A 14,674-nucleotide genomic window follows, 5' to 3' on the forward strand; every position below is an offset into this window, starting at 1 on the left:
ACCCCTGGCAGATGGGGGAATGTTGTGATGACAGTATCCAGGATAATCTGGGCTCAGAGGAATTGGGTTTAACCACTTCAACCCCCGGAAGGATTTACCCCCTTCCTGACCAGAGCACTTTTTGCGATACGGCACTGCATCGCTTTAACTGACAATTGCGCAGTTATGCGCCATTGCACCCAAACATTGATATCCTTTTTTTTCCCCACAAATAGAGCTTTCTTTTGGTGGTATTTGATCACCTCTGCAGGTTTTATTTTTTGTGCTATAAACATAAAATGAGCGACAATTTTGAAAAAAAAAAAAAAAAGCAATATTTTTTACTTTTTGCCATAATGAATATCCCCAAAAAATATATAAAAGAACAATTTTTTTTTATGTTTAGGCTGATATGTATTCTTCGACATGTTTTTGGTTAAAAAAACACAATACGCGTATATTTATTGGTTTTTGCAATAGTTATAGCGTCTACAAAATAGGGGCTAGATTTATGGCATTTTTATTATAAATTCTTTTTTATTAGTAATGGCCGCAATCTGTGATTTTTATCGTGACTGCGACATTATGGCAGACACATCGGACACCATTGACACTATTTTGGGACCATTGTGATTTATACAGCGATCAGTGCTATAAAAATGCATTTATTACTGTGTAAATGACACCGGCAGGGAAGGGGTTAACCACTAGGGGGTGATCAAGGGGTTAAGTGTGTCCTAGGGAGTGATTCTAACTGTAGGGGGATTGCCTCATTTGATTTAAAGGGGGGCGTACCCGTACGCCCATTTGCACACCCGTGCCATTGTGCCGGCGTATATCGTCGTGTGCTAGTCAGCATGTGGTTAATGATCCTGACCACCATTAAATGCAGAAAATTGCCAACATACAGTTGCACAAAGGCATTACTGCAGAGGACAGTTTTGGGTTGAAGATGACTATGGTGGTGAAAGCTGCTTTTGTATTTTTAATACTGCTGGCAATTTTTACCAAGACGAAAACTGGAGTTTTTTTTTTTATTATTAAAGAAATTGGGTCAAAATCATTATATTATTTATTTAGGTTTATATTGTTGGAGATTAGGGTTAGAAACAGATTTCATGTTAGGTTTGCATGGAGGGTTAATGTAAGGGGATAGGGCATCATTGTTTGTGCATTAAAACCTTTCACCATTCACCCAGCACTGAAAGACACAAAAGCTGCTAAACTTGCAAAGTTTTAAGAGATGGGAGGCACCAGAAAGACAAAGCAAAGTGTAAAAACAAGAAAGAAGGGTAAAAGACTAAATTGCATAAAATGAAAATGGCAGATATACAGTGCATCCGGAAAGTATACCCAACACTTCACCTTTTCCACATTTTGTTCTGTTACAGCCTTAGGCCCCTTTCATACAGGCTTTCTGATCAGGTCCGCCTGTCCGTTTTTCAGACAGACCTGATCGGAGGCTCCATTCGACCATATGGTGCGACGGATGTCAGCGGTGACATGTCCGCTGACACCCACTGCTATATATGATCCGATCCTCTCCGTGAAATCCAGATGGAAGTAGACCCTATTTTCCATCCGTCTGGCGGGTCGGATGGGATCGGTTGAAGATGGATAGGCAGTCCTTTTTCATCTAATCTCTATAGAGAGAGGAAAGCGGGGCTATGACAGGTCCATCTCTGCACAGTGAGCGGAGACATACCTGTCATCCGTCTGCTCAGCGGGGATCAGCTGATCAATCCCCCGCTGAAACAGCGGAGTCTACTGGGTGGACAAGCCCATGTGAAAGGAACCTTATTCCAAAATGGATTCAATTCATTATTTTCCTCAAACTTCTACAAACAATACACCATAATGACAACGTGAAAAAAGTTTGTTTGAAATCTTTGCAAATTTATTAAAAATAAAAAAGGAAAAAAATCACATGTACATACCGCATTTTTGAATTTTGAAGCCTCACCTTTGCCCATCATTGAGCCTTGCCCATAATTGCAGCCTAATCAGTGCCCATCTACAGCCTTGTCCATCATTGCAGCCTGATCAGTGCCGATCTGCAGCCTTTCCCATCATTGCAGCCTAATCGGTGCCCATCTGCAGCCTTGCTCATCATGGCAACCTGATCAGTGCCTATCTGAAGCCTTGTCCATAATTTCAGGCTGATCCGTGCCCATCTGCAGCCTTGTCTATGCCAAGATAGAAAAATACGTATTTCCTGTGTTGGCTTGCAGTCATGCCCAGTCCCACCCCTTGACTCGGCTCCTATAATGGACATAACAGTGGTCCAATGCCGGGACATCAACGCTAGGAGCCATCCAGGGGGCGGGACTGGGCGTGACTGCGAGCCGAGTACACAGGAGATTGCGGCTCTGTATTTCGGTGGCGCTCGCTCCTGCCTTTCCCTCTAAGGCAGGCTATATTGGCGTATAATACACACACACGATTTTCCCCCTATTTTCAGGGGGGAAAAGTGCGTGTTATATGCCGATAAATACGTTAAGTATTCACAGCCTTTGCTCAATACTTTGTTGAAGCACCTTTGGCACCAATTACAGCCTTAAGCCTTGAGTATGATACAAACTTGGCACACCTATTTTTGGGCAGTTTCTCCCATTCTTCTTTGGAGGACCTCTCAATCTCCATCAGGTTGGATGGGTGCACAGCCATTTTCAGATCTCTCCAGAGATGTTTAACCAGGTTCAAGTCTGGGCTCTGTCTGAGCCACTCAAGGACATTCACAAAGTTGTCCCGTAGCTACTCCTTTGTTATCTTGCTTGTGTGCTTAGGGTCATTGTCCTGTTGGAAGATGAACCTTTGCCCCAGTCTGAGGTCCTGAGCACTCTGGAGCAGGTTTTTAGCAAGAATGTCTCTATACATTGCTGCATTCATATTTCCCTCGATCCTGACTAGTCTCCCAGTTCCTGACGCTGAAAAACCTCACCACAGCATGATGCTGTCACCACCATGCTTCATTGTAGGGTGGTATTGGCCAGGTGATCAGTTCCTGGTTTCCTCCAGACATGACGCTTGCCCTTTCAGGCCAAAGCATTCAATCTTTGTTTCATCAGACCAGAGAGTTTTGTTTCTCATGGTCAGAGTCCTTCAGGTGCCTTTTGGCAAACTCCAGGCAGGCTGTCATGAGCCTTTTACTGAGCAGTGTCTTCCGTTTGGTCACTCTACCATACAGGCCTGATTGGTGGAGGGCTGCAGGGATGGTTGTTGTTCTGGTAGGTTCTCCCCTCTCCACAGAGAAATGCTGGAGCTCTGTCAGAGTGACCATCGGTTCTTGGTCACCTCTTTAAGACCCTTCTCCCCCCAGTCGCTCAGTTTGGCCGGGCAGCCTTCTCTAGGAAGAGTCCTGGGGTTTCGCACTTCTTCCACTTATGCATGATGGAGGCCACTGTGCTCATTGGGGACCTTCAATTCTGCAGAAATTTTTCCTTACCCTTACCCAGATCTTTGCCCCAATATAATCCTGTCTCAAAGGTCGACAGACAATTTCTTGGACTTCATTGCTTGGTTTGTGCTCAGACATGCACTGTTAGCTGAGAAACTTATATAGACAGGTGTGTGCCTTTCCAAATCATGTCCAATTAACTGAATTTACAACAGGTGGACTCCAATCAAGTTGTAGAAGCATTTCAAGGATGATCAGTGGAAACAGGATGCACCTGAGCTCAATTTTGAGTGTCATGGCAAAGGCTGTGAATACTTATGTGCGTGGGATTTTTTATTTTTTTATTTTTAGTAAATTTGCAAAGATTTGAAAAAAAAAAACGTATTTTACACTGTCATTGTGAGGTATTGTTTGTCGACTTTTGAGGAAAATAATGAATTTAATCCATTTTGGAATAAGGCTGTAACGTACCAAAATGTGGAAAAAGTGAAACGCTGTGAATACTTTCCTGTTGTACTGTATTACAGGTAGTTTATATAAAAAAGAGAACCAGGGATTTTTAAGTCTTATTGTGAAAGGATGGACCATGAAATTGTTAGGGTTAAATGTATTAATTAGTGGTAGATGGTAATTTGCATCTATTAAATGGATTAATGTCCACAGCCACATGATGATTGAATGGTAGAGAGCGGTATTTAATGATGCTGTTTCACTTTCCGCATTGTGCAGTTGCTCAGGATCTGCAGACCTCTATTAATAAATAATGATGATGGCAATTCATTAAAATAGATGGAGCAGGTTGCTGCTTTAACCATTTAACACACAGTTGGTGAACATAATGTTGGAGCCCCTGTCTTTTGGAAGCAAGGAAATGTGTGAATATATTTTACAAGGTGTGATTTAAAAGTTCAGCCGTCTTTTGCGGGGGATCACTGCAACAGCTGTTGTTGTTTTATCCCCTCAGTAACAATTGACACAATTAATAAAAGAAGATGCTTGTTTTGCATATACTATCTAGAGCTCAGGATTTATTATTTTTATTTCTAAATGAAAATGTTATTTTATGGTATTATCTGTGTAGCTAGTAAGTATTTTTTAATTTCCTTTTCTTTTTTTTCTTTTTTTATCGTGGAACAAACAGAAAAAATTAGCAAAGTTAGATACAGGAAATTCATTTTATGTTAGGTAGCATAATTTTGCTTTTTCAAATGGGCCACCAGTGTAATGGAACTACAATTTCTGGCTGGGACAAGAATGCAGCCAGTGAAGTCTAAACAACAGTCTTGTATACATGTTTCAGCTTGATGACTTGCTGGTTATTGAAGTCAGAGTCTTGGAGCATGCACAGCTAAAGAAAAATTAGTATTGCTAGCTCCCATGTTTCTTACAGACTCTAAAACATTTGCTACTTCACTTATTTAGTGCTTATCACACTTTTGCCTCCAATAAAGTGGTGACTTTGTAAACTCACTAGGGCCTCCAAAATGTATTCACAATGTACTGCTCCTATTTACATGTCTGTAGAAGATCATTCATGTTCCATCATTAATTGACAGGTAAAAACAAAGACTAATCAGTGTGGTAAAAAAAAATGTAAGTATGTTGGTATTCTTTGCCCAGACAATCTGTAGGTCATTATCCCCAACTTGCTGCAACTGATTCTAAAATGTCTAGCTGGGACATCTATGTCACTTCTTGTTATATTTCTTTGCTAATTAAAAAAAAACCCTATTATAAATGCCTTGTTGGAGATGGCCCAGCTATAGATCCTAATAGGTTTTGGGAGAATAAATGTACTTTGCAGCACAGAGGCAGCCAGTTGGCTAGGCTGAACCAATATTGGGTGATTTAAGCTAAAAAAAAAGTCCCACATCAAGAAGTTTTTCCCATTACAGGTTAAAATTTTAACGTGATTTGTTGGTGTGGGATACACGTCCTTTGTTTTCTTCTGGCTTTTATAAAGTCAAAAAAGTGCATTATGATTCATTTCAGTTCTAGCTGTTAATGAACTACAGGCATCATTGTTTTACAGAGCTTGATTGAACTTTTAATGTAAGTGTGATTTTGTTTACTAGAAGGGCATCCTTAGCCCCCTACCATGACCTCTACCAGTTTGCTCATTAAACTCTTCCACGCAACTAAGCCACGCCAAGGGAACGGCCATTGCTAGATACGGTGGTTCTCTTCAATGGCTCGTATGAATGATTTTTATATATATGTGGTAATGGGAGCAGATTCTTGATTTGTTAGCAAAAGTAATCACACTTATGATTACACTTTAATGTGTCCTCGGTGTATTTTAGTAATTAGCTCTGCCACATTCTCAAAAATATTGGTTCAGCTTACAAGATATCTGCCTGTGTGTACAAATAATTACCAATATTTGAACACACCTTATTCACGTTTTTCTTTTTTTAAATTATTATATTATTGCATGTGTGAAGAAAACCCAATAAATTCCTAATATGAGTGTAAATGCTGGAAACGGCATGCATTCGCTTCTAACTAATTTTGTTCAATAGATGATTGTGTTGGGCATCAAATGTAGATTGCCAATTCCATTGAAAATTAATATTTCAGTATTGATTAGTGTATGGATTAGCATTCATCATTTTGATAACTTTTCTCTTTGCCATCACTCGAAATTTCTCTCAACTGATTTTTCTCTTGAGAGTCTTGACTGGCTTGTGGTCTGTTTACTCGTGTCTCCAGTGCTGAATTCTCCTTTAAGTTAGCTTTAGTGATGAGTAAAGGGATGTTAACCAAAGTGAGCATTCATGTTAAGTTGATTTAGGATGACCAGAAATATACATTAGGCCCTGATTGCAGGAGATATATATATATATATATATATATATATATATATATATATATATCTCCTGCAATCAGGGCCTAATGTATATCTCCTGCAATCAGGGCCTAATGTATATTTCTGGTCATCCTAAATCAACTGTTTTGTGTCACCCCCCCCCCCCCCCCACCCCAGTCAAGTAGCTGTTCCTAGCATCATACAAGCACGATTAAGCAACATACCCAAACAGGGCACATTGGAGGCTTCCCAAGGGGCTGAGCGAAATGTGTTGGGGGGCATGGCCTGGCAGGAGCCCAGGCTGAGGTTGACACATACCATCTTGAGTGGGCTTGCTTCCATGTGTGGCTTAAGGGATATTCATACTTCCACACTGAAGCTGGGAGGTGCACCTAACACTGATGACAAGATGAGTAAAGGACACTGTAGTATTACAAGTATAATGTAATAAAGAGAATGGGTCCTTATAAACATTAAAACTGCATCTAAATTAATTTAGATCCAATTTTGATGACTATATAAACAATAGGATAAATCTTTTATTCAATAGTTTGTGTATTTGTTCAGCAGGCAGGACCCATCTTGTTTAATTACAATATACATCTAATCTTCTCTTCATACAGAGGAGTATCCAATCATTTTACTGAAGTTCAGCTGTTTATCATCTGAAACGTATATACACTCCTATTCTGCCAGCAGTACAGTCATAGATGTATGGAAGAGCAAAGAATAATTGTCGCCTAGTAAAATGCAGAAATTGTGCAGGCATGGCCCTATTATACCCAGAAATGTTTTGTCACTGTCAGGAACAGGATGAGTGCCCCCCCCCCCCCCCCGGAAACCCTACCATAGGCAATGTTTTTTGTTGGCTAAGCAGAAATTGGCACTGTGGGTATCCTAATTCCAAAGCTTAAACCAAGTAGAAACTGAGGTCGTTGTGAATAGGTAGATATCAACCTGCTGGTCTGATATATGCAACCAGCATGTAAGACACTCATGCACTGCCAAATACTGAAATATCAATTTTCTTGGACTTTAGCCTTATTTATTTTGCACAATCAGGTTTTTGCAAGGGTGAATACAAATCAGTGTGATTCAAACTGATCCTGCATGCTAGCAAAATTCCATAATATATTTGAATTATTTAAACCAACATTTAAACATAGATGAAAGATTAACCATGTTGTAGAAATTGACAGTGTCCTTTTTTTCTTTTTTCTGCTCAACAGCCCCCCATCCTATAGGAAACCATTAAGTTATGACGATGAGCGGGACAATTTTGAAAGTACATATCGATCGAAATATTCCACTCGGAGCTACCTGAGCGACAGTGACACAGAAACCAAATCCTCTGAAGCATTATCCTAACCATGCTGAGCGTGTGAAAGTTATTGCTACGCTGAGGAATGTGAGCACACTGCAATGTCCATGGATTGAGATTTGCAGTTTCTGTACATGTCCATGGAACAGTCTACTGGCTTCCAAATGATGATCATCTCAGACTTGGCTAGATAACTCCACTTCTGCCCAGATCCTGTCACTCTCACTGCATGGGCTCATTTCTGCATTTAAAGTTGAAGGTGGCTTCCATCGGATTGTTCACGCTTGTGTTCATGCTTGACAGTTGGTGGAAGAGTAAACAGATATAAATTATTACTCTGATCTTTTTTCTGAAATTTTGTCCCCCCCCCCCCTTTTTGGAACATTGAATTGTAACATGGTAACTGGGATTTCCACTGTCCTTGGGTCTAAGAGCTCCCATCTGTAAACACTAGAAGGACGTGTAGTCCCAAGCGATCATTATAGGTGCTGCTTCCATGGAGTGCCGCGCTAAATGGTGCCTTTCTTTTTGCCATTTTTATTGATCTTTAATGCTTTCCAGACCCTTCAAAGTGATGATCCTGTACCTTTTTATTTACATATGTTTATTATGTATATACACTTGGTTTCCTGATTAACTAAAGAAAAGACAGCAGGTGTCAAAAAGAATAAAAGATCACACAGGCTGGCTCTGGTGGGGGTCATACTTCAGACATGCTGTTCACAGAAATGTGATGAAAAAGAGCAGCTTGGGTAAAAGCTGTGCACATTGCATTGTGGGTAAAAAGGGTGGTGTTCTCACAGCAAAGACTAAAGCAAATAATATGAAGTACACAGTGTTCCTATAATTGCTAGCCTGCCAGGAGGGCCTGCATAAAATCTTTTATATTGGTATATCCAGGTGCAATACCAAAAATTTAAAACTATTTTGGTAAAAATTGTGTATGTACATTAGGAATCTCCTTCAAAGATATGCAAAAAAAAAAAAATGCAAGTTCTTAGCATGGCTAACTAGGAAGTCTTGCTTGTCCTGTAGGAATGACTTGATGTGTCCTAAACCACAATGTACATCTGTTATTGTTCTCAATCATCTGTATAAACTCATGGCAATAACTAAATCCTTTCAATAAAAGGCAGCATACTGATATGCCTGACATAAATAATCACATCTGATTCACCAGAAATCTTGCAGATACAGAATAAAGTTGCCATTATTACCATGTTTTGAAAGTGCATGCTCCAAGGATTGTCATCCAGATCCTTGCGGATCTCTTACTGGAAACCTTGTTGCTGGTCAGTGATTCAACAAGTAGTGAAGGAAGCATAAGACAGCATGGGGCATTAACCTTTAAGAACTAATCAATAATGGCAGCTCCCATATTTCTATACTGGGCAAGTATAGCAAACACGTACACTTTTGCAGTATTTAGGAGAATGCAGCCTGTCCTCTTACCAAACAAAAGCAAATCTATGAGGCTGCTATGCTTTCAACTGGTACACTTTTAAAGCTGAACTCCAGGTATTCAGCCACTTTGTAAAATCTGCTGGATTACAATAGGTTAAGTCCAACAAGGTGTATGCAACCTTTAGACTTGTCTCTTTAATTTACAGTTTACATTTTTACTGAGCTCCAGGAGTACAGCTTTCACTATAGCTCTGACACTGGACCTCCTGGTCTCCAACAGCTGCAGAGTCGCATACAGCTGCTGTGCTTGTCCCTCTTCTCCTGCCTAATAACAGAGTTCTTTGTATTATGTGAACCCTTTACAAAATACAAAACTCTCTGTGCATGAACAGTAGAGGGGAAAGCCAGGCAGAGATGTTGTTTATAAGATAGTCTCTCCCGTCAGAGCATCGGGAGTGTAGTGATAGCTGTACTCCCAGCGCTCAGTATAACAATCAGTGTAAAAAAAGAGTGATAAGTCTACAAAGTGTCATGTACTCTCTGAACATAAACCATAGTAAGCCAGCAGATTTTACAAAGTGGCAGAGCTCAGATTCATGTGCAATTTAATTTCAAAGCAAACCGTAAGCTGCAAAGGAAGCACTGCAGGCTTTTTAAAAATCTTTTAATGGAGGTTTTAGTTTATTACTGTAAGAGTGGTGTGTGTTCTTAGTTCTTGTACCTTCTGAAGGACCTCTGTTGCAAAATTATTGTATTCTAATATGATTGTGCATACAAAAGTAATGATTATCAGTGTTGTAATTCCTTTATTTTACATGCCTGGTTTTCTTCACATTTACATGCCGATGAAGCTTACGAGCAAAAGTGGCAGTCATAGGTTTTAGGACAAACTATTACATGGCCAGAGGTGCTTGAGTAGTTTCAGCAAATGCGGCCAATGTTGCAGTTTGTCCCAATCCCTTTATGGTCACCATGCTGGACATCTTGGTCTGCAGGTAAATGTTTTGAATATATAATTTATAACTATCATTACAAGAATTAACCACAGTATCAAAATGCATTTTTTTTGTGATTTATGGTCCTTTCAGTTTCACCACCTCTGTATTGCTGTATGTATGTTACCTTCACAGAGCAGAGATGCTACGAAGTTGGCTTGTGGTAGAGTTAGCCACTATTTAGAAGGATGTATAGGGGGATTCAAAGGGAGTATATAACTGTAGGGTAAATGTAACTGAGATGACATATTTCCCTTCACTCCCTTTTTCCAGCCTTTTTTTTGCAGCTCACCACAAGTTGTCCCTGTCACATCTAGCTCACCAATAGTCCACATTTCTAGAGCTGTCATAGAGAAATGAGCCACACCTTAAACACGATACTTGCAGAGTACACTAAAAACTCCATCCTTGGAAGACCGTGCTCCTTCCTAACTTTCCTCCATCACAGCACTATCTTTATTTATATAGACTACTTGTGATAAACCGTGTTTGTGGGAGGAAATATGAGAATGGCCATCTTCTGGTTTTACACAGATGTATGTATTGATTGCTTTTCACTTTTTAAACTTGTGTTTTAATTTCCAGATCCATGCTGATTTCAGTAAACTGTGCAATAAAAAGTACCAAGATGCTTGAAGTTCTGCATGTAATCCATTGATATTGGGTTTAGGGATGTGAATTTCTCTTCCAAGGAAGAGAATTTTTTTTAACAATTGATTTTTCATGTCAAAAAGTAATTGGTAATTATGTGAAGTGTACCTGTTATTATACTACAGCTGAGCCTGGGATTTTATGTAAACAACCTGTCACAGCATTGACAAATGTTACTATAGAAACAAAATTCCGCCATTCTGCCCTCAAAACGGCTGCGTCCTCTGTGTGTAGGTAATGGGTACACTTTAGAATGGATATTTTCCAGATTTGTTCCCTGGTGTCCACTAAAAGCTTGAGCAACAATGTCTATAGCTGAGGAGATACCTGTAAGCATGCCACATGCTCTGTTTATCCCTGGTAGAAGATCAATCCCACAAGACAGTGTGGTAATGAAGGCCCAGCTATCCATATTTTAGATATACTCGAGCTGCTGCTTTTTTTTATCAACTGTGTGTAATTAAATTGAAATAAAATAAAAAAATCAGACTGGTTATGTTTTGTTTACTGTATCATACACACTATTCCAAAAACATTGTCTAAAGGCATAGTTCACTTTTGGAACTATGTTAAATGTTGCACCCATAATTAAAGTTTAACATGAAACATTGTTTCATTCCCCAACCTCCACCCCCCCCCCCCTTTCAAACTTTTCCCCACTTACCTGAATTGCAGGGTGCTTCTTGCTTCCAGTGGGAATTTGGCTTGGCAGTGTAAGGCTCTGCCCTCACAGTTGTCAGCCATATACGGGGATCTGTGAAAGGGAATACTATAAGTCCCCTCTGTCACAAGACCACTGTGACTCAGCAGATTGCACCAGCAGCAGGATGGCGATGTCACCACACTTTTAGTCTGTTGTTTGCTTTCTCTAGCCATGTAACAGGAGGTCTGTACCACCTTATGTTTATTTTTTCCTGACAACCACATGTTAAAAGTGGTGGTTGAAAATAGATTTGTAGGAGTTAAGTCTGGTCTTCACCTGCTCCCACCCCTATTCCAACTCTTATACTAACTAGCCTATAAAGGAAAGATGTGTATACTTACCTAATCTGAGGGGTTCCAGTCCATTTGCGTGATTAGCTCCCAACCCCTGGCTTCAGGGGAGAGGAGGGACAGCAGACAACAGATGCCCTATAGGAAGTCAATGGATGATGTCACTGCAGCCATTGTTTCTCCTCTCCCTTCAAACCGGCTGCTGAGGGGATCACTTGACCAGAATGGAATGCCCTTTGATTAGGTACGTATAGACATCTTTCCTTTACAGCGGGATTATGCTTAGGTTTATTAATATATTATTATTTTACAGGATTTATATAGCGCCAACAGTTTGCACAACGCTTTAAAAAATGAAGGCAGACATTAGTTACAGTACACTTCAATACAAGAAGGCTCTGCTCGTTAGAGTTTATAGTCTGAGGGTTGGTCAAATGATGCAAAAAGTAATAACTGTGGTGGATGAGCTGATAGAGAAAGTAAATACACAGTATATTAGATAGTATTATTATTATTATTATTATTCAGGATTTATATAGCGCCAGCAATTTACGCAGCGCTTTACAATATAAAAGGGAGACAATACAGTTACAATACAATTAAATACAAAAGGATTAAGAGGACCCTGCTCAGAAGAGCTTACAATCTAAAAGGGTGGGGCAGGTGGTACAGAAGGTTATAACTGTTGGGAATGAGTTTATGGAAGTGGTAGGAGATTAGTTTGAGACGTGATAGGCTTCCCTGAATAGATGAGTTTTCAGGGATCGTCTGAAGGTAGCAAGAGTAGGGGATAGCCGGACCGGTGGAGGTAGCGAGTTCCAGAGGATTGGAGAGACTCTGGAGAAATCCTGGAGACGAGTGTGGGAGGAGGAGACGAGAGAGCTTGAGAGTAGGAGGTCTTGAGAAGAACGGAGGGGACGGTTTGGGTGATATTTGGAGACAAGATTGGTGATGTAGCTCGGGGCAGAGTTGTGAATGGCTTTGTATGTGGTGGTTAGTATTTTGAATTTAATTCGCTGGGTGATTGGGAGCCAGTGTAGGGATTGGAGGAGAGGGTTGGCAGACACTGAGCGGTTGGTAAGGTGGATAAGTCTGGCAGCAGCATTCATGATAGACTGAAGAGGAGATAGCCTATGTAGAGGCAGGCCAATGAGAAGGGAGTTGCAATAGTCAAGGCGAGATATAACAAGGGAGTGAATGAGGATCTTGGTAGTTTTAATTGTTAAAAAGGGGCGAATTTTAGAGATGTTACGGAGGTGAAATCTACAAACTTTTGACAGCGATTGGACTTGAGGCTGAAATGACAAGTCAGAGTCTAGGATTACACCTAGTACCCTGGCGTGAGGGGAGGGCCTGATGGTTGCATTGTTGATTTTGATGGAAAAGTCATGGAGGGGGGCATGTGCAGGGGGGATTATTAATAGCTCAGTTTTAGAGAGGTTTAGTTTAAGGAAATGGTGTGACATCCATGCTGATATGTCAGTTAGCAGGTTAGTAATGCGAGAGGAGACTGAAGGAGTGAGGTGAGGAGTAGACAGATAGATTTGGGTGTCATCGGCGTATAAGTGGTATTGGAAGCCGTGGGCGGTTATCAGGTGACCAAGGGAGGAGGTATAAATAGAGAAGAGAAGGGGTCCAAGAACAGAGCCTTGGGGGACCCCCACAGAAAGGGGCAATGGAGAGGAGGATACAGAGTTGTAGGTGACACTGAAGGAGCGCTGTGATAGATAGGCAGAGAACCAGGAAAGCGCAGAATCTCGGAGGCCAAGGGAATGTAGTTTATTGAGGAGGAGCGGGTGGTCAACAGTATCAAAGGCAGCAGAGAGGTCAAGTAGTAGGAGTATGGAGTACTGGCTGTTGGTTTTAGCAGTTAGTAGATCGTTAGTGAGTTTTAGTAAGGCAGTTTCTGTGGAGTGCTGAGAGCGAAAGCCAGACTGTAATGGGTCAAGAAGGTTATTTTCACTGAGGTAGGAGCTAAGGCGGTTGTAGACTAAGCGTTCTAGAAGCTTAGAGGTGAATGGGAGCAATGAGATAGGTCTTAAGTTGTTCAGGTTGGTGGGGTCCAGAGAGGGTTTTTTAAGTATGGGGGTGATCTGTGCATGTTTTAGAGGGGAGGGGAAGGTGCCACTTGAGAGGGAGAGATTGTAGATGTGAGTGAGGGAGCATAGGATAGAATTAGAGGGTGACCGTAATAGTTGTGAGGGAACAGGGTCCAAGGGACAATTGGTTAGGTGAGCATCTGAAAAAAGTTTTGCAACCTCTTCAGTAGTAGCCAATTCAAAAGAGGAGAGTGTTGAATGTGCTATTGGGCCAGGTATGTTGGGTGGGGAAGATGTACGCACAGCGGAGGTGTCCTCGCGAATTGCATCAATCTTGTCTTTGAAGTGATTGGCAATCTCTTGGGCAGTGAGTGAGTTGGTGGGTACAGGGGGTGGGGGACGAAGCAGAGAGTTAAAAGTTGAGAAGAGCCGGCGAGGATTGGATGACAAAGTATTAATAAGAGATACAAAGTAGGCTTGTTTGGCAGCATGGAGGCAGGAATTGTATTTTAGAAGGGCAGATTTATATATGGTGAAGTCTTGGAGGCATTTGGTTTTACGCCACAGCCGTTCAAGAGCACGGCAACGTCTCTTGAGATTTCTAGTGTTGTCAGTTTGCCAGGGTTGTAATGGTCGGGGCCTGATTCTGCGTGTGGTTAGAGGAGCAAGTGCATCTAGTGATGAAGAGAGTGAACTGTTGTAGACAGAGATGGCAAGGTCAGGACAGGACAGGGGAGAGATTATATCATATAGGTGGTCAGTAGCAGAATAGAGAAGAGAAGGCTTAAGGTGGCGAAGGTTTCTACAAGTGATAGTTTGCTGATTGGAAGGATGGGTGGTTGGAGACAAAGATATAGTGAAACTAATGAGGTTGTGATCAGAGAGAGGAAAGGGGGTGTTTGTGAGATTGCTAGGGTTGCAGAGATGAGAGAATACAAGGTCAAGGGTATTACCATTAGAGTGAGTGGAAGTATGTGTCCATTGGGTTAGGTCAAAAGATGAGGTTAAGTCAAGAAGTTTAGCTGTAGTTGGGTTGTTAACGTTGATAGGAATGTTAAAGTCACCAAGAATGATGGTGGGTATTTC

At 41.0% G+C, this 14,674-nt stretch overlaps 1 protein-coding gene across 17 annotated transcripts in view; it reads left to right on the forward strand.

The window, feature by feature from the left end:
• The window catches only part of MYO18A (myosin XVIIIA), a 449,667-nt gene extending 438,617 nt beyond the window's left edge, over positions 1–11,050 (forward strand). For 12 of the 17 annotated variants that reach the window (XM_077480369.1, XM_077480371.1, XM_077480372.1 and 9 more), the window contains one exon: positions 7,415–7,554. Coding sequence is in view for 5 of the 17 variants with exons in the window: in XM_077480380.1 (XP_077336506.1) it covers positions 7,415–7,553 (139 nt within the window). In the remaining 12 variants the exon portion in view is untranslated. Of the gene's footprint in view, positions 1–4,932; positions 4,970–7,414 lie in introns of all 17 variants that reach the window. The other 5 variants (XM_077480380.1, XM_077480382.1, XM_077480383.1 and 2 more) reach the window with 2 other exon arrangements.
• Positions 11,051–14,674: the final 3,624 nt, after the last annotated feature.

Source organism: Lithobates pipiens, unplaced genomic scaffold, assembly GCF_037356315.1.
Source record: "Lithobates pipiens isolate NorthernLeopardFrog02 unplaced genomic scaffold, aLitPip1_a1.2 Scaffold_16, whole genome shotgun sequence".
Taxonomy (NCBI): Eukaryota; Metazoa; Chordata; class Amphibia; order Anura; family Ranidae; genus Lithobates; species Lithobates pipiens.